The sequence below is a fragment of the Bufo gargarizans genome, chromosome 2 (assembly GCF_014858855.1).
Source record: "Bufo gargarizans isolate SCDJY-AF-19 chromosome 2, ASM1485885v1, whole genome shotgun sequence".
Lineage (NCBI taxonomy): Eukaryota > Metazoa > Chordata > Amphibia > Anura > Bufonidae > Bufo > Bufo gargarizans.
The window spans coordinates 269,312,127-269,332,739 of record NC_058081.1 but is presented as its reverse complement, the minus strand read 5'-3'; the positions used below and the strand labels follow the sequence as shown (position 1 = coordinate 269,332,739).

At 42.2% G+C, this 20,613-nt stretch overlaps 1 protein-coding gene across 1 annotated transcript in view; it reads left to right on the top strand.

Moving 5' to 3' along the window:
- The window catches only part of CPED1 (cadherin like and PC-esterase domain containing 1), a 475,576-nt gene that overhangs the window by 231,097 nt on the left and 223,866 nt on the right, over positions 1-20,613 (top strand). The window contains exon 18 of the mRNA XM_044277190.1: positions 1,314-1,482. Within this exon, the coding sequence (XP_044133125.1) occupies positions 1,314-1,482 (169 nt within the window). The remainder of the gene's footprint in view (positions 1-1,313; positions 1,483-20,613) is intronic.

The window sequence follows — 20,613 nt, the reverse complement described above, 5'->3', positions numbered from 1 at the left end:
AAATACAACAAAAGCAACAAATTGCCAGGCTAGGCCCCACAGCTAGGGAACATGGAAAGGCCACCACCTGACAATCCCTGAGCCTTTCCCTGACTGCTGACAACATGAGCAAATCATTAAGGTGGAAGTGCTCATGCGCTGGAACCTACGCCTAGCTGAAACTGTAACAAACCCTCAGCTAGCGAGCTGGAGATAAGATGACCGGTTCCTAGCTCTAGGTGCAGGAACCAGCGTCTTCCTGAGGCCTAGCCAGAACACACAACAAAATAGAAGGAGTGGGACTTAGCTTAAGACGGACAGGGAGCAGGAGATCCACCAAACACCAGCTGAGAACTCCAGAAGCAAATATAAACCGCAAGGGCTATAGTGAGAGGCAGGTATAAATAGCACCACTAAATAGCTAATGAGCAGAACCGGTGGGGAGGTGGGAGACAGGACAATCTGTCAGGTAGACTCACGTGCAGCAAGTCTGTCAGATCTTCTCAGGCCTCTCATAGGGCAGGGCATGTGTTGTTTATGCATTGGGGTTCTGTGTACATCTGTGTGAAAGGAATACCTAATCTATGTTATTAAGGGATTTTCCAGACAGGAAAATGCATTCTAAAGCAAGTGGTGATAGTTGCATAACACACCCATGGAGTATAAAAAAGCAATACAAATGTAAAACTTTGTACTTCAAAACCCATCTTAGAAATTACTTGAATGTTATAATATAGTATAATATAAAGCAAAATGAAGACCAATAAATAATTGATGGAACTGTTGTGTTTCCATGAGTTTTCTGTATATCTATGTTGATTTATTGTCTTTTTGTGTGGATTTTGAATCATATTGCATTTTTTAATTAAACAAATATTTTTAGAAATGCCTTGATCTGTATGTCATTGCATGTGTTGGTTAGCTTAGATGGGACAGGGATATTCCATTGAGAAAGTGTGTCAAAGACTCTAGCAAAGATTATGAATACAAAAATATACAGTGGGGAAAATAGAGGCACGTGTTTTGGGGGCAGTACTGGCTTAATATCAGTTAAATATTGTAGAATGACCAGGAAAGAACCAAAAACTTCCAGTGCTCCATTAGAAGAGCTGGGACAAATCCTTTCCAGTTTCTTCACAAGCTGTTGAAATACTTTTGGACAGTAGTTTGGAAGTCATGCACCTCATCATAAATCAGGCATATCATCCGACAGCGCGCCTGGTTATAATAGCCTGGCATACGCCACCGGATTATGATAAATCTGCTCCATAGAGCTTATCTCACAATATCTAATATTTTTTTATAATTCTTAAATAAAACTTTATTTTTTCTAGAGTTGCAAAATACCCACTTGGACTTGGAACAAATCAGATCACTTTACATGTTACAGATGGATCTTCAAAAACACCAGTATTATTAAGGAGCTATAGAATTAATATTTATCGGGAAGATCGTCCAAGTCTGCCTTTATATGACCACTACAAAATGTGTGGCTTTCTACAGGTACAGCTTGTTCGTAACTTAATGTATCCATGTATAAAATTACATTATGATTTTACTCTGTCAAAGGGACATAAAGATGTACAGTATATAGGTCATAAAGTTCAGTGTATAAAAAATGTTTTTTTCCTTATCTAATTGGTCGCATTAGTTAGAATAGAAACCATGCTTGATTCTTGCTGGGCATCAGACAGTTGCTTTAGCAACCCAATCCAATATGTACAGTTTAGTCTCTTCAGGCCTGATATCAGATCGGGCGGGGAGAGTTTGCCTGGACAACCCCTTTTACTCCTGATATCCCTACCTCATGTCTCGTCATAAATGCTTTAGGTCTCTTTTTACAGGACAATTTTGCAGGCGATTATCAGGAAGAAAGCGTTCTATCCCGGCAATTGCCTGTTCGCCAGTGGGGGAGACTGCTGCATTTACATTCAGTGATCATCTTCACAGTATGGGGAGGAGCGATCGCTAATGCCATCATTCGTCCTCATACAGACTTGTTGTTTGCCGGCAACAGAGTGTGTTTAGACGGCACGATCTGCTGCTGGCAAACAACTATTTAGATTGCCTACACAAACAATCCAATTGCCTATTGCCCAGCAAACAAGCATTTCACTTGTTTATCGTGTAATCAGCAGCACCTTTACACTGCCAGATAATTGCTAATGAGCATTTCTATGAACGTTCATTAGCAATTATCTGATGCATTCTCTACACGTGTAAAGGGCCCTTAATACAGGTCAAATGCTCAAGCTGAGATATTTGGAGACGTTTGAAGGGGGTCTATGCACAGTGACAATGCTTCCAAAAGCAATGACCCCATCAACTAACTGAGATTCACTGTATTATCTTGCTGGATCCCTTTGTGGTTAAATTAGGTAATATGTTTTCTGCAAATAAAGATGAAGAAGTCTTTGTAATTTGAACTGCACTAAATATTTACACTAGTAAGAATACATTACTTCAGCTCACAGATGGACAAGGATGTACTACCTCCGATGATCACTTAATCAAAAAGGCAACCGCAGTGTATAAATGCCACAATAGTGGCAAGTCTGTGATAAAGCCTCATCCTGCTCCACTGCAGACCTCTATTTACCTATAAATCCCTTGTAGAACAAAGGAAACAACACTAACTGCTCCTCATCAATCTGGAATTTCATATTCTTTGTATTGATCCGATATATATAATACATACAATCTTTCATGAGGATACTAACAATGGAACTATGTTTGTGTGTAATGTTTAAGAGACAGATTACCATATTTTGCACCCTATAAGACACACCTGCCCAGGTTTTCGAGGAGAAAAATAAGAAAAAAATATTTTTCATTAGACCTCAGATTAGACCACAGCTCAGTCCCTCAATGTTAACAAGTCCCCCAATCAGACCTCAGCTCAGATCCCCAATCAGACCTCCAGTGTTAATAATCTCCTCAATCAGACCTCAGTTTAGACCGCCAATGTTACTAAGACCCCAATCAGTCCTCAGATAAGACCACTAATGTTAATAAGACCCCATTCAGACCTCTGCTCTGACCCCCAATGTGAAAAAGACCCCTAGTCAGATCTCAGATTAGACCCCAATGTGAATGACCTCAATCAGACCTCAGTTCAGAGCCCCAAAGTGAATAAGACCCCCCAATTCAGACCTCAGACCAGACCTCTAATGTGAATGACCCTCATTCAGACCTCAGATCAGACCCCCACGTTACTTAGACCGCAGTGATGACAAAATAAATAAATCAACTTCTCCTGCTCTGGATGCTGCCGCTGCTCCTGAGATCCAATGCTCTTCCTGGTCTTCCTGACACATTGTGCTGTGACCCGACGTTGCATAGCGTGAAGTCAGAGAGCGTGCCGACTTCCTCATGCTGTGTGCAGGTCCCAGCACAGCGTGCGGAGCCCTGCAGGAGAAGACCAGTACTGAGCTCACACAGGGAGCGCTGCACTCACCGCTTCCCGGGCCTCATGTACTAATGAGCGCTTCCATAACGGAAGCCCTCATTAGTATTTTCCCCCCACTTTGGGGGGGGGGGGGGGGGGAAAGTGTATCTTATAGGGCGAAAAATATGGCAAATGGTTTGTCCAGGATTTTTTAATTAGCAGTGTGTTGTGTCTATTGAGAAAAATTGCTCACTTGCTCACTGCCTGTCTGTTCCAGCTCCCTAACTTTAATTGGTGATCATGTTCCCAGACTGTAAAATTCCTGATTTATGGGGTCACATGCCTCGCTGCAGCCATTGACTTTCCTCTGTGGTGATGTTTTCCCAAGTGGCACATCACTGGTGTGTCATGTGCTTCTTGGGGACATGTCAGTGATTGAAACATAGAAACATAGAATGTGTCGGCAGATAAGAACCATTTGGCCCATCTAGTCTGCCCAAAATACTGAATACTATGAAGAGCCCCTGGCCCTATCTTATATGAAGGATGGTCTTATGCCTATCCCATGCATGCTTAAACTCCTCCACTGTATTTGCAGCTACCACTTCTGCAGGAAGGCTATTCCATGCATCCACTACTCTCTCAGTAAAGTAATACTTCCTTATATTACTTTTAAACCTTTGCCCCTCTAATTTAAAACTATGTCCTCTTGTAGCAGTTTTTCTTCTTTTAAATATTTTCTCCTCTTTTACCTTGTTGATTCCCTTTATGTATTTAAAAGTTTCTATCATATCCCCTCTGTCTCGTCTTTCTTCCAAGCTATACATGTTAAGGTCCTTTAATCTTTCCGGGTAAATTGGCCACAGTAGTGTATGTGATCCTGTTTACAGGCCAGGGACTGGAAAATTACTGAGTGGATCAAACTGGAATAGAGCAGCATGAAGAAGGTGAACATAATGTTTTCAATAGGTACAACACGATGCTGGGGATAGTTTAAAAAGTCCAAAAGGCTGGACAACCCCTTTAAAGATTATTTCCTCAAGAGCCCACATCATACCCACTCCGCTTCTGTCTTTAATATCTGTCCATAAATACTTTTTTCTGTCTGTCATCCTGCCTGTCTCTGTGTCATTTCTCATCTGTATTAAATACTTTCATGGTCCAAGTAGTTGAGGCCAGCACCTCTGCCTGTGATAGCCTGTAACGGCACTTAAGCCTCCAACATTTCCTTATTGATTGACACAGCAACATGATATTCAAAAGCAACAAATAATAATATAATAATATCAATTAGGGGACCACACATTTTAGTACTTTCAAAAGTATGAGAGCATAGAGTTTTGATTATCTGACATGTGAAATGATGACTAATGAGTATTTGTATTTAGAAATGTATGTCTTGTACCAAAATCAGAACTTAGTGTGAGTTTGCAGAAAACCTGAACATTCTCCATGATTTTATTCATGAAGTGTTTACTTTCATGTGTTTAAACACATTTATCAGGACGCATGGCATGAAAGATTGATGTATGTTGTTTACTTCCTGATATATAGACACAGGTGTTCTTATTTTGTTGTACACATATGTAACATGTTCTCTAGCTATGAGAAGTCTCATTTTAACTGTGCTGCAATGTGATGTTATTAAAATGTTAACACACCTAAAGAATTATTATATACACTCACCTAAAGAATTATTAGGAACACCTGTTCTATTTCTCATTAATGCGATTATCTAGTCAACCAATCACATAGCAGTTGCTTCAATGCATGTAGGGTTGTGGTCCTGGTCAAGACAATCTCCTGAACTCCAAACTGAATGTCAGAATGGGAAAGAAAGGTGATTTAAGCAATTTTGAGCGTGGCATGGTTGTTGGTGCCAGACGAGCCGGTCTGAGTATTTCACAATCTGCTCAGTTACTGGTTTCACGCACAACCATTTCTAGGGTTTACAAAGAATGGTGTGAAAAGGGAAAAACATCCAGTATGCGGCAGTCCTGTGGGCGAAAATGCCTTGTTGATGCTAGAGGTCAGAGGAGAATGGGCCGACTGATTCAAGCTGATAGAAGAGCAACGTTGACTGAAATAACCACTCGTTACAACCGAGGTATGCAGCAAAGCATTTGTGAAGCCACAACACGCACAACCTTGAGGCGGATCGGCTAAAACAGCAGAAGACCCCACCGGGTACCACTCAACTCCGCTACAAATAGGAAAAAGAGGCTACAATTTGCACAAGCTCACCAAAATTGGACTGTTGAAGACTGGAAAAATGGTTTCTTGAACATGACAATGAGTTCACTGTACTAAAATGGCCCCCACAGTCACCAGATCTTAACCCAATAGAGCATCTTTGGGATGTGGTGGAACGGGAGCTTCGTGCCCTGGATGTGCATCCCTCAAATCTCCATTAACTGCAAGATGCTATACTATCAATATGGGCCAACATTTCTAAAGAATGCTATCAGCACCTTGTTGAATCAATGCCACGTAGAATTAAGGCATTTCTGAAGGCAAAAGGGGGTCCAACACCGTATTAGTATGGTGTTCCTAATAATTCTTTAGGTGAGTGTATATTGGCACTATAGGATGATATTAAAAATACTATATTTGCTGAATGGACACATTTAGGGACGAAAGAAAATCAGCCTTCGGATCCAAGATCCAAAGTCGATTCGCTCAAAACTTCATTTTAATGCTGCACGGAGACCCGTCTCCATACAGCATTAAAATGTATGGGCTCCGGCGAGTTACTTATCACCGAAGTTTTGCGGCATTCGATTTTTAAACTTTAAAACCATTTTAAAACAGGAATCCAAAGTCAGCTTCAGTAATGGCTGGTACCTCCGTACCAAAGCCAGCTGCAGATCCTTGTTTAAAATGGTTTTATAGTTGAAAAATCAAATACTGTAGTTCAGAGATGTCGAACTCGTGGCCCTCCAGCTGTTGCAAAACTACAACTCCCATCATGCCTGCGCATACTACAGCTATCAGGGAATGATGGGAGTTGTAGTTTTGCAACATCTGGAGGGCCATGAGTTTGACATCCATGCTGTAGTTATTCACTGAAGTCCCGGGAGACTTCGATGATAACTCACTTTGCTTCGTCGGAACCCATACAAAATTGTGTCAGACCTATCTACCAACAGCAAGGTAACTTCCTCATATTCGACCTACACTATCAGACAATCCTAAGCCTGCATAATTCAGAGCAATTTATTACATATTGTGCTGATCTAACTTAGTTTTTTGCTTTGCATATTTGGAATGTGGCCACCTCCATTTGGACTGCACATTCCTACCCGTCTGTCCAAGGCTTATAATTAGCTTATAATTAGAGCATAGTATAGTTGGATCCTACATTACAGTGAATTTTGTAGACATAGGCTTAAGAAAGGCATGTCTGATAGTGTAGGTTGCTATAAGAAGTAACCTTGCCATTAGGCCCAACACAATTCTAATCAAGAATGTGATCATAGAGCTTCAAATTCTTATGTATAACATGTGTGGCACTAATACAATGCAAAGTAACAAAAGCCTCCAGAGTTTGCATGTGTCTTTGCACATGGATCAATATGCTGCTACATATAGTGTTTGTGTGTGTATAATATATATATATCTCAGACTGTGTAGGTAAACATCATATTGGAAAGGGGAATGGTAACACCCAGGTGGAATAACAGAGGAACGCAACAATGTAAAATTCTAAAATATGCTCCACTAATATCTACTAAAACATATGGACAATGGACACTGTCAGGCCTTCTGAGCATAATTAGATCTTTATATGCCCTCTTAGGTCTTGTAATAAGTTTCCAATTCATATAAGTATTATCCCTGTGCGCATTGTAAACCGTGAAAAATAATCTTTATAATCACCTGTCACTCAACTGTCCTTTATGCCCAAGGGGCGTTCTTTGCGCCGCATTTGTGCCCAGCCGTTCCCCAACTGCCGGATCCTTAGACACGCCCATCTCATTAGAATTCACTTCGCTGGGCGGTATTTTCCTGTCCCCGACATTCGGAGATCCCGTGCATGCCCAATACGAAGTTACGGTCATCGGCCTCAATAGGGGACGCAGGCGCGATGTGATCCCGGCGAGTGAGGGTGCCAGGCGCATGCGCAGGATCTCCGAATGTCGGAGACAGGAAAATACCGCCCAGCAAAGTAAATTCTAATGAGATGGGCGTGTCTAAGGATTCGGCAGTTGGGGAACGGCTGGGCACAAATGCGGCGCAAAGAACGCCCCTTGGGCATAAAGGACAGTTGAGTGACAGGTGATTATAAAGATTTTTTTTCACGGTTTACAATGCGCACAGGGATAATACTTATATGAATTGGAAACTTATTACAAGACCTAAGAGGGCATATAAAGATCTAATTATGCTCAGAAGGCCTGTCAGTGTCCCTTTAAACCTGATGTATGGTGGGTTGTATGAGCACTATTTGTACTGAGATTACTGGGCATAATGAGGACTGTAAAGCTGTAATTTGAGAAGATACCATGGGGTATTGAATTATTCTGCAGCACCATAGACCTACAGCTTTTTTCTGTATGTGGTCACTTATACCCAGGTTAACTATTAAACTGTTATTATTAGAATTTGTTGTAGATGCAAAATTTATGGACAGAATATGTCTTGGGCTCTGTGTTTGTGCTAAAATTGGTTACAAGCAATAAAGCCATGTTACATTGTATCAATACCTTTTACAGATCACTCTTTTAATGTGACACCTGTTGCACAAGTGAAAGGGTAAATAAATGGGAGGGTTCCCTGCTGACACTTTAATGGGCTCAACTGGTATCATGCTTATGGAGGAAAAGGTCAGTGACAGCAGTGTGGCCTTTCTCACAGTAGGCTTTAGTTAAATTTCTAATCCAAATACTTTTTCTGCCTTTCTTTTATGTTTAATCCCATTATGATCTTCAAGTTTCAGTGCAAGTTGATACTGTGTTGAAGGTTACAATACAAAGACAGATCTAGGGATGTTGACTCCAGCCTTCTAACAATTCTCATGCATTTCAGTAATCCAGGATTAAGTTCAAGGCTATTCATATAAAAGTGTGTGGCTCCTAGTAATGTCAGTATAAAGGGTACCAAAGATTGCCCTTACTTCAGTCACACTTCCCAATTGATTCAGAATGGTGCTGCTAAATACTGTACGCCATTCAAAATGATTACAAAGCAAAAAAAATGTTTACGTGCAACCAAACAAAAATCAAGTCATTTTTTTCCTTTCATAAAATCAGTGGAAGGACTAAAGACCTTGAAATGACTAAATAACCTGTAGCGTATATTCACCTGCAACAGATTTGTTTCAGAAAATTAGAGAAAATCTGTTCCATATCTGTAAATGGGTCTATTTCTGCAGCATGTATGGCACATAGATTTTTGCAAGCCTCATTCAGATAAATCTGGCTTCTGTGGAAATATTCTTAGGGTCTGCGTCAGACTGAAGGTCCCTGGGCCCATCCCTCATAGACTGCAATGAGTCCCCTGCAAGACGTATAGCAAATTCTTTAATATACCAGCTTCTCTTGTAGATTTGAATCCACCAGTAACCACTCTGACAACTGTAAATCAGTTCTTTACATGCAATGAAGTAGACATTAGGATGTGCTTGTCTTTTCTGAATGGTGGTGACTATTTTTTCCTATTAAGCCCCTGTACAGCTGCCCAGTCTGCACATACAGTGTCTTGCAAAAATATTCACCCCCTTGACTTTTTTTTGTATTTTGTTATATTGCAGCCTTAAGTTCAATGTTTTGTTAATGTGAATTTTATGTGATGGACCAGAACACAATAGTCTAAGTTGGTGAAGTGAAATGAGACAAATATATAAATAAAACTATTGTTTAGAAATACAAAACAGAAAATTGGCATGTGCGTATGTATTCCTAACAAAGGGGGTGAAGCCCATAGAAAGCTCTGGTGCAACCAATTACCTTCAGAAGTCACATCATTATTGAAATGATGTCCGCCTGTGTGCAATCTAAGTGTCACATGATCTGTTATTACATACACATCTTTTTTGAAAGGCATCAGAGGCTGCAACACCTAAGCAAGAGGCATCACCTAACCAAACACTGCCATGAAGACCAAGGAAGTCTCCAAACAAGTAAGGGGCAATGTTGCTGAGAAGTACGAGTCAGGTTTAGGTTATAAAAATATCCAAATCTTTGATGATCCCCAGTAGCACCATCAAATCTATAATAACCTAATAGAAAGGAAATGGCACAACAGCAAACCTGCCAAGAGACTGTTACCCACCAAAACTCACAGACCGGGCAAGGAGAGCATTAATCAGAGAGGCAGCACAGAGACCTAAGGTAACCCTGGAGGAGCTGCAGAGTTCCACAGCAGAGACTGGAGTATCTGTACATAGGACGACAATAAGCCGTACGCTCCAAAGAGTTGGGCTTTATGGCAGAGTGGCCAGAAGAAAGCAATTACTTTCAGCTAAAAACAAAAAGGCACGTTGTGAGTTTGCGAAAAAAAAAAGCATGTGGGAGACTCCCAAAATGTATGGAGGACGGTGCTCTGGTCTGATGAGACTAAAATTGAACTTTTCAGCCATTAAAGAAAACGCTATGTCTGGCGCAAACCCAACACATCACATCATCCAAAGAACACCATCCCCACAGAGAAACATGGTGGTGGCAGCATCATGCTGTGGGATGTTTTTCAGCAGCCGGGGCTGGGAAACTGGTCAGAGTTGAGGCAAAGATGGATGGTGCTAAATACAGGGATATTCTTGAGCAAAACCTGTACCACTCTGTGCGTGATTTGAGGCTAGGATGGAGGTTCAACTTCCGGAAGGACAATGACCCCAAACACACAATGACCCCAAACATGTAAATGTGTTGGAATGGCCTAGTCAAAGCCCAGATCGCAATCCAATAGAAAATCTGTTGTCAGACTTAAATATTGCTGTTCACAAGCGCAAACCATCCAACCTGAAGGAGCTGGAGCAGTTTTGCAAGGAGAAATGGGCAGAAATCCCAGTGGTAAGATATGGCAAGCTCATAGAGACTTATCCAAAGCAACCTGGAGCTGTGATTGCCGCAAAAGGTAATTTCAGTTGCAAGAAAAAGTATGTGAACCCTTTGAAATGATATGGATTTCTGCACAAATTGGTCATCAAATGTGATCTGATCTTCATCTAAGTCACAACAACAGACAATCACAGTCTGCTTAAACTAATAACACACAAAGAATTAAATGTTACCATGTTTTTTTTTTCCAACAGCAGTACTGGCAAACTATTCTGTGGACAGATGAAACCAAAGTTGAGTTGTAGAAACACACAACACTATGTGTGGAGAAAAAGAAACACAACACACCAACATCAAAACCTCATCCCAACTGTGAAGTATGGTGGTGGGGGCATCATGGTTTGGGGCTGCTTTGCTGCGTCAGGGCCTGGACGGATTGCTATCATCAAAGTAAAAATGAATTGCCAAGTTTATCAAGACATTTTGCAGGAGAACTTAAGGCCATCTGTTCACCAGCTGAAGCTGAACAGAAGATGGATGTTGCAACAGGACAATGACCCAAAGCATAGAAGTAAATTAGCAACAGAATGGCTTAAACAGAAGAAAATACGCCTCCTACAGTGGCCCAGTCAGAGTCCTGACCTCAACCCAATTGAGATGCTGTGGCATGACCTCAAGAAAGCGATTCACACCAGACATCCCAAGAATATTACTGAACTGAAACAGTTCTGTAAAGAGGAATGGTCAAGAATTACTCCTGACCATTGTGCACGTCTGATCTGCAACTACAGGAAACGTTTGGTTGAAGGTATTGCTGCCAAAGGAGGTTCAACCAGTTATTAAATCCAAGGGTTCACATACTTGTATTGTATTGTACATTGTATTACATTGTATTGTACAGTGACAATAAAGGCATCTTATCTTACTTTTTCCACCTGCACTGTGAATGTTTACATGGTGTGTTCAATAAAAACATGGCAACATTTAATTCTTTGTGTGTTATTAGTTTAAGCAGACTGCGATTGTTTATTCTTGTGACTTAGATGAAGATCAGATCACATTTTATAAACCAATTTGTGCAGAAATCCATATAATTCCAAAGGGTTCACATACTTTTTCTTGCAACTGTAGTTATGAACATTGACTTTTTCTGTTATTTTGTCCTATTTGTTGTTTGCTTCACAATAAATAAATAAATAAAAAAACCATCTTAAAAGTTGTGGGCATGTTCTGTAAATTAAATGATTCAAATCCTCAAACAATCCATGTTAATTCCAGGTTGTAAGGCACCAAAATACAAAAAAAAGTCAACGGGGGCAAATCCTTTTCCAAGGCACTTTTACGTTATGTCTATCCCTGATATTATTCTAAGATTAGCACTAGATAAAATGATCTGATCCTAGACTTTAGGGGACCTGTTTTCTTAGGGTGGGACTGTATGATCCTGTTTAGGGTTGTCCCTAAATGCACAAACATCATTAAAGTCTGTTCATTGGTCATCTGTCAACTGGGACCTATACTGGTCTTAGACTAAAAACTGGCCCCAATCCAGTTGCAGTGGAGATGTTGCTGGACATATACGTGGTCACTAGAGATGAGCGAATTTAAAAAAAATTCCATTCGCCGAATAAAAAATAAAAAAATTGGTTTGATCCGAATATATTTGCGGCGAATTTTGTTAAAAACGGCTATCTTCTGGCTGCAGAGAGCCTTTATGGTGGTGTAGAAAACTGTGCCTTGCAGTAACACGCATAGGGAGTCTTCTTTGGAAGTGAAATAATACTGTGAGTCCATATGACATGCAGATGACAGGCGTCGCTTTTAGATTCACTGCACACTTTACTTATTTAGGCAGTCACGGGGCCAAAACTGCCAAATAACTCAAGTATGAACTCAGCCTTACAGGTCGATCTTAGCGCCAAGAAGAAGCACACTCCTTTTACACCGTCATCAGCTTATTCCACATAGATGTCAACAGAACCTGTTCTATTAAACACGTATACAAGTAGAGCCCCCCGACAGAGTGGAGTGGGTGTCAGCAGTAAGTTTGTGTTGACGTCACTGATTATTTTGCCCTTCCTCTGATCTGTCAGAACAATAACCCACAAAAAATGGATCCTGTTTGTTGAGCATTTGCCTTCATTTGGTCAGCATTTGGTCAGTAATCCATCAGTATTGCTAATGCCCAAAAAAAACAGGAATGGATCCAAAACAGAGATGACCAGGTCAATGATTCAAGAACCACTGGGTTGCTGCTCAAGACACAACCGCTAGATGACACCCTCACTGCCACGGCCCCTTACTCTGCTGCGACCTCTACCTGCGCCAGAAACATTTAGGCCTCGGCCACTCCCCTGTGCAGGGACTGGCACTTCTCTGTCTGACATACTGTGAGATCAAATACATAAAAAATAAAAAGGAAATTAAAAATATATTTTCTCTTTTTCCACTAATACTCACCACAAAAGGCTTTATAACAGGCATCCTCAAACTGCTGCCTTCCAGCTGTTGTAAAACTACAACTCCCACAATGCCCTGCTGTAGGCTGATACCTGTAGGCTGTTCAGGCATGCTTGTAGTTGTAGTTTTGCAACAGCTGGAGGACAGCAGTTTGAGAATGCCTGCTTTATAACATATAACTGCACAGCTAAACGGCAAATATATTTTTTATTTTTCCACTAATACATTCCACAAAAGGCTTCAGAGCATATAACTGCACTGCTGAACGGCAAATATATTTTTATTTTGCCACTAATACATGCCACAAAAGGCTTTAGAACAGATAACTGCACCGCTGATTTGCAAAAATATATTTTCTTTTTCCACTAATACACACCACAAAAGGCTTTATAACATATACCGTATTTTTCGCCATATAAGACGCACTTTTTACTCCCCAAAGGTGGGGGGGAAATAGCACTGCGTCTTATGGGGCGAATGCTGCAATCTTACACTGATACATCGCTGCTGCACAGCGCGGCCAGCATGAGTATCAGTGGGAGGTAGGAGGGACTGGGGTCTGGCAACTTGTTTTGTAATGGCAGTGGGGCCCAGTGCAGTAACTGTATTCTACTACACCGGGCCCCATTTACTGTAGTAACCATATAGCCAATGTTAATTCATCTCTAATCCAGGCTGTATTACGGTACTTACTACTAACTTCCATAGCAGGCAGGAGGCCGGGGTGAGCGGGTGGGAGCTGGCAGCGTAACTCACTACGTCAAGCGCCTGCTCTGCCCAATTTATGAATGAAACAGGTGCGTGACGTAGTGAGTTACGCTGCCGCCTCCTGCCCGCATAGCAGGCAACTCCCAGCTTCCTGCCTGCTATGGAAGTTAGTAGTAAGTGCCGCACTAGTGCCGCACTACAGCCTGGATTGAAGATGAATTAACATTGCCTATATGATTACTACAGTGAGCGGGGCCCAGTGTAGTAGAATACAGTGACTGCACTGGGCCCCGCTGCCATTACAAAACAAGATGCCGACCCCCACCCCCTGTATTTGGGGTCATTCACTACACAGGGACACTGTTATGGTGGGGATCTGTGGATGACACATACCATAAGATGCTGTGTGTCATCCACAGATCCCCCCCATAGCAGTGTCATGCCATTCCCGGATGCCCCCATAACAGTGTCATTCCCAGATGACCCCATAATAGTGCCATCCCCAGATTCCCCATAATAGTGCCATCCCCAGATGCCCCCATAATAGTGCCTTCCCCAGATGCCCCCATAACAGTGTCATCCACAGATGCCCCCATAATAGTGCCATCCACAGACCCCCATAACAGTGCGTCATCCACAGATCTCCCTTAATAGTGTAATCCACAGACCACCATGGCAAATATATTTTTTATTTTTCGAATAATACACGCCCCAAAAGGCTTTATATCATAACTGCACCGCTGATCGGAAAATATATTTTTTTCCTTTTCCACTAATACACGCCACAAAAGGCTTTAGAACAAATAACTGCACTGCTGACCGGCGAATATATTTAACTTTTGCCACTAATACACAACAAAAAAGGCTGTAATTTTAGCACTTCGCCACACAACGGCTAATAAGCCCTTTTTCCCACTAATACAAGCCAAAAAATGCTTTAGAACGTATAACTGCACCGCACAAGGGCAAGTAAGATATATAAATATTTCCTTGTAATAAACCCTTTTAATGCCTGTTTCAAACAGTACTTGCACCCCAATAAGAACGGTTTGCTGGAATTACAGAGCTGTATAATGGCAATTTTGATCCCCAGTCAGTGCAGCAAGGTGTAATAGAATTGTTCCTATTACCCGGGCTATCTCCCCTACTGAACCCTGTTCAACATAAATGCTGTGGAATGATTCCTCCCTATCCTTTCCCTACACCTTAAATAATCTTTTGCTGCACTTGTAAATCCTTTTTTTTTAGCACAATGAAGTTTTTTCTACCACTGTCCCTAGCGCCTGCTGACGTCTCTCCCTGCACTAAGAACACTGGTAAATGGCAGAATCTAAGAGGGCTGACGCTATTTATAGGGCTGTGACATCACAGGATTGCTGGCTGCTGATTGGCTGAATACATGGCATTATGGGTGATCCCACCTTCCCAGAGTTCCTTTCTCCAAGTCCTCACACGTGCAACAGCCACTTTAGGAAAAAATTCGATTTATTACCACAAATCGCGAGGAAATTCGACTTTGGTTTTAATTTTTTCTGAAATTTGGATCGAATTCCACTTAGTCAGCTTTGATTCGCTCATCTCCAGTGGTCACTTCCCACTGATACTGATGGGAACATGGGCAGCCTGATCTTCTCTTAGGCCTCTTGCACATGAATGTATTTTCATTCTGTTTCCGTTCCGAAAAACGGAAGGTACTCCTTGTGCATTCTGTTTCCGTATTTCCATTCCGCAAAAAAATAGAACATGTCCTATTATTGTCTGCATTACGGACAAGGATAGTACTGTTCTATTAGGGGCCAGCTGTTCTGTTACGCAAAATACGGAATGCACACGGATGTCATCCGTATTTTTTGCGGACCTGTTTTTTTGTGGACCGCAAAATACATCGTCGTGTGCAAGAGGCCTTAGCTTGTCTTGGGATTAATGAGGGTCCTAGCTGCCAAAGCCTGATTGATCTGACTTTTGTAGCATGTCTTATTTAATGACAAGTTTCCCATAATGGTGTTAAGCAAAAAAGGCAAGTAGAGGGGAAAAGGCGCTCATAGGGTGGTTTGTACGTAATGGAGAGGGTTGCACCAGCCATCCTCAGCCGCCGGCACACCAGACTTGAAAAAGGAGCACTGTCTGCTCCGAAACGCGTTGTCTACCTTGAAATAAAGAAAAGTGTGTATCAAATACTAACTTGTACAAAAAAAGAGCAAGGATTTAACAAGGTAAAAAAATCTCAATATAAATCACATGATCATTACAGGTGAGACTCAAAAGGGACAGAACATGGAGACTGGCCACAAAAGGGCTCTACAATGTGGAGAATCACAATGGGGGATAATGTGACCATATACAGCAGGTAACAGACAATTGACAGAAGCTGTGAATATTGGTGTAGTTGCGGGTGCAATTGCTGTTCCCTAGTATTGAACAACTACCTAGTTCTTATTAACAGCGTCCAAACAATGAATGCTGTAGGGTATAATTGGACGGTGCAATACTACTCATAAAGATGGCATATAACAATAACTGCAAGCCACTAGTCCCACCCTAATCCAGATACCATGTTACCTACCCATGTTGCTGCTGGAAAATGGTGACACGATTCCCCCACTGCTTCAACCTCGACACGTGTTTCGCCACGTAGGCTTCGTCAGGAGGTCAAATACTGACCTGGTCGTTCAGTTGCGCCGATAGTGTCTCTGCCAAGGGTGTGGACCCTCTCATTTATAACAGTGTTAAAGAACACTAAAAAGTATTAGCTCATCTTTGTATCCATTCAATACAATGCAGAACCTCAGCTCACTAGCCTAGATAATTCATAGCTATGTCTTGCCACTTGTAGACAAGTACAACCCCATGGGAGAATACAGGACATAGTCGTCTAGAGAATGATGACTAAGATGTAACACTGATGCCTATTTGATTACAAATATCATTAGTACATACTAACACTTAGTCATATAGTACTTAGTGTAAATTGCAAATTCTGCCTTGCTGACAGGTATATTATGAAGAGCCTATTAACATGTCTAGCTCGTAACACAGACACATCTGTCCACTAACTACATCTAGCCATTCTTCTTCACTTCAGCTGACTTTTCAGAACATGTACAAAGTTGAATTAAAGTTCATTACTGGGAGATACATTCTTGACAAAGTTTGCTGAAGTGGAGTAGGTGACAGTAACACGAACCGAGATTTCTACAAAGATACAAATATTTGTAATAGTAATAAAATGTAAGGGAGGAAGAGTGAGTATTTTTAGGGAAAACATTAAAAATAACAAAAATTGAAAATTGAAAAAATAGAAAAACATTGTGTTTATTTAAATATTGGGAAGAATTGGCCTATAGTTGCAGCTACAATTAGTATATCCATTGAAAATGAATATAAGCCAGTAACTGAATAATAGAATAAAGCCAGCTATCTCTGATCAAACAGACATATTCTTTTCTGAACCTTCTCTTCTTCATGCTTATCAGATTGCTATATCCTTACCAAATTCTAAATATATATATATGTGTGTGTGTGTGGGAGTATGGATGTATACACTGACGATCAAAAGGGTAACAATGTTTTGAACTTTTGACTTTCAGGCTCCATATCTCACCATCCACTACAGCTTTGAACGTGAGACCACCATCATTTTATAGACAATCATTTTGGCTGAATAGTGAATAGTTATGCAGATTTTTGTCATGTAACTGCATTGTTACTGTTTTGCACCTAAAATTCTAAATTTACATTTTTATTTTCTTGTTAGTATTTTGTAAATCCACCTTTGGATTTCAACAATTGCCTGAATCCTTCTGGGCATGCTTTTGATCAGAGTCAAGCATGTCTTGACCTAAATCTGTTCCCAGGTCTCTTTTACACATTACTAATGTTGGTGCATACTGGTCGACTCACTAGGATACAAAATACAGCTTTTTCTTCAGCTCTACCCTCAAGTGTTCGATTGGGTTGAGGTCTGGGGACTGTAGGGACCAATCCAGCACCATTACTTCATTGTCATTGAACCTTTTCTTTGTCAATCTCAATGTATGCTTAAAACCGTTGTCCTACTGGAACACTATGTCGTCCTTTTTTCATACCCATAGTACTTGAGAGTACGAAGTAACTCATCTTGTAGAATACTCACATATAGCTTAGCATTAAGACCACCACCAATCCTGGTCAAGTATCCAACTTGACAGTTTCTTCAATTTCTTAAACTGTTAGCCCCCCTTTTCCCTTGTTTCTTCCAGACCCATTTGCACCCATCAGAGCCCAGTTTATTGACTTTTAATCTTCTACTGTCTACTGTTCATTTCTTTTTTGCAAACTCGAGCCAATGCTTCTTATGACGATATTGAAGTCAAGGTTTCTTCACATTTTTTAGGGCCACCATTCTAGATTTATGTTAAATTATGTAATGCGCATCACACAGTGCTTGCATGGACATCTGTGATTTCACTATTATAAAGCATACGAGTTATCTCCACTGCCATGTTTGTTGCGCCAGAACTGATAGGCCTTGGCTATTTTCACTTGTGGGTGTACTCCCTTTTGTTGCCAGCGGTTTAGACATTAATGGCTGTGTATTGAGTTATTTTAAGGGCACACCAAATTAACACTGTTATACAAGCTGTACACTGACTACTTTACATTGTACCAAAATGTCAAATCTTTAGTGTTGTCCCATTAAAATATATAATAAATTGTTTACAAAAATTGTGATGGGTGCTGCTCACTTTTGTGAGACTATATATATATATTGTGACGGTATGCGAGGTGAGGTGGTGGATGATAGGTATGTTTCACCTCGCATGCGCTCTGTTGTCAGGGACTGAACCGGAATCCGGCCCGGGTTTTTCCAGCCTCTGTGGCTGGCTTGGTTCCGGTCCAGAGATTATGGTCCACTGGAGTTCACCTCCAGGTGGACTTTAAATAAACAGGAAGAGAGCACAACAGGGCTCTCCTGTGCTGAGTCTCAGGACTGTAACCTGTGTTGCTGAAGAGAGAGCTATGTTTTGGATGCGGGAAAAACAAAAGGTTTGCTTTACCATTTGTGTTGTGGATGTTGGGGAGCAGCCCCACACCGTATAGTCAGGACATGACTGTATAGCTTAGCGCCGGACGGCAAGGATTTACTTTATGTTTTGTTTGTTTTCTGCTGTGCAAACCTTTGTGCCTAAATAAACCTGGCAACAAGCCAGATTTTCAAGGAAACTGCCTGCTTACGGACTGTCTGTTCAGAAAAAGGTGATCCCCACGAGCTAATCTCCCACACGTGGTGGACTCAGCGGGCATTTTCTGAAAATGGAGGAAATGTTAAAGGCCCTGCTACAGGCCAATGCCGCTCAGCGGGAATCCAACCGCCAAGTCGCAGAGGCCGCTGCAGCACAACAGGCCGCCCAACAGGAGATGAACCGACAGTTTGCAGAGGCTCTTGTGGAACTGAAGAAGGGGTTCGCACCTCCTGCGCCAGGGGAGCCAAAATTGGTACGTGCTTCCTACCACCTACAGAAGATGACACCTACTGATGATGTTGAGGCCTACCTTGCGACTTTTGAGAGAGTTGCTGTCCGCGAGGAGTGGCCAAAAGAACAGTGGGCGGGTCTAGTGGCCCCGTTCTTGACCGGGGAACCTCAAAAGGCGTACTTTGATCTCGAACCGGATAAGGCCCAGGACTATGAGACACTGAAGACGGAGATACTTGCACGCTTGGGTGTCACCATGGCAGTCCGAGCCCAGCGTGTGCATCAGTGGAGTTACTCCAGCAGCAAGCCACCTCGTTCTCAAATGTTTGACCTGATCCATCTCACCAGGAAGTGGTTGCAGCCAGAGACCTTGACCGGCCCTCAGATCGTGGAGCGGGTAGTAATGGACCGGTACCTGCGTGCGCTCCCTGCAACACTGAAGAAGTGGGTCGGACAGGGGGACCCCAACACTGCAACCCAGTTGGTGGACCTAGTGGAGAGGTACCTTGCTTCTGAGGACTTGCTGCATCCGTCTATGCCCCACCGTGGAGCGTCTTTGGACGCAAGATCACCCCCAGGATCTGGTAAGACTGTTCCAGGGTTCAAAAGCAGGGGTAATGTTAAGACTGATTTGGCAGCTAATGAGACTGTGGGTCCTAGACCTGGAGACTGGCCAAAGAAGCCAGGAAGGTCTTTGGGACCCTTCAAAGGACTGGCGGTAGAGCACATACAGTGTTATCGGTGCCATGCATTTGGGCATATTGCTGCAAACTGTCCTTTAAATGATGAACCTATGCAGTGTGACTATGCTTACAGGAAAAGACACATTTCTCTTTTTGCACAGGTCGCGTGTACTGCAGCATGTTCGAGTCACACCGAGAGACAAATGTGTGCTATTTCTGTGGATGGAAAACCACTCACAGCCCTGCTAGACTCGGGTAGTGTGGTGACACTAATCAGGAAGGATTGTGTAAACCCCAGCAAACTACACCCCAGTACTATCGGGGTCATTTGCATTCATGGGGACACACTGGACTACCAGACAGCAGTGGTTGAGGTTGATACCCCTTGGGGCAGTGTGACACATTCAGTCGGGGTGGTGCCGTCGCTGCTTCATGAAGCGTTAGTGGGGAGAGATTTTCCCCATTTTTGGAGCTTATGGGAAGGCAAGGGGAGACTGGTAGATAGAGCTCCCCTGCTGGGGAAGCACGGGAGCTTTCGCCAGATCCTTTTTTCCAAAGGGAAGGGGACGTTGTTGAAGAAGCAGGAGATCCTCTTCCTTTCCCTGTCCTGGCGGGGGAGCCGGAGGACCGGGAAGCTAGCCCTCAGTTCGAGTGTAATGAACAGGAGAACGTCTCTGACCCTGACAGTGAGGGTAGTCCAAATGTTATGCCAGATTTAGAAGTCAGGAGAGAGGATTTCTGTACCGAACAACTGCGAGATGTCACCCTCATTAGAGCTAGGGAAAATGTTAAGATGGTGGATGGGGAACCGGTGGTCCCTAACTGGGTGGTGTCCTTCCCCTACATGGCCCTCAACAACAATTTACTGTATCAGGTGATAAAACGTGGAGAAGACGAGGTCGAACAGTTACTGGTTCCCAAACCCTTCCGCAGGGTCGTACTAG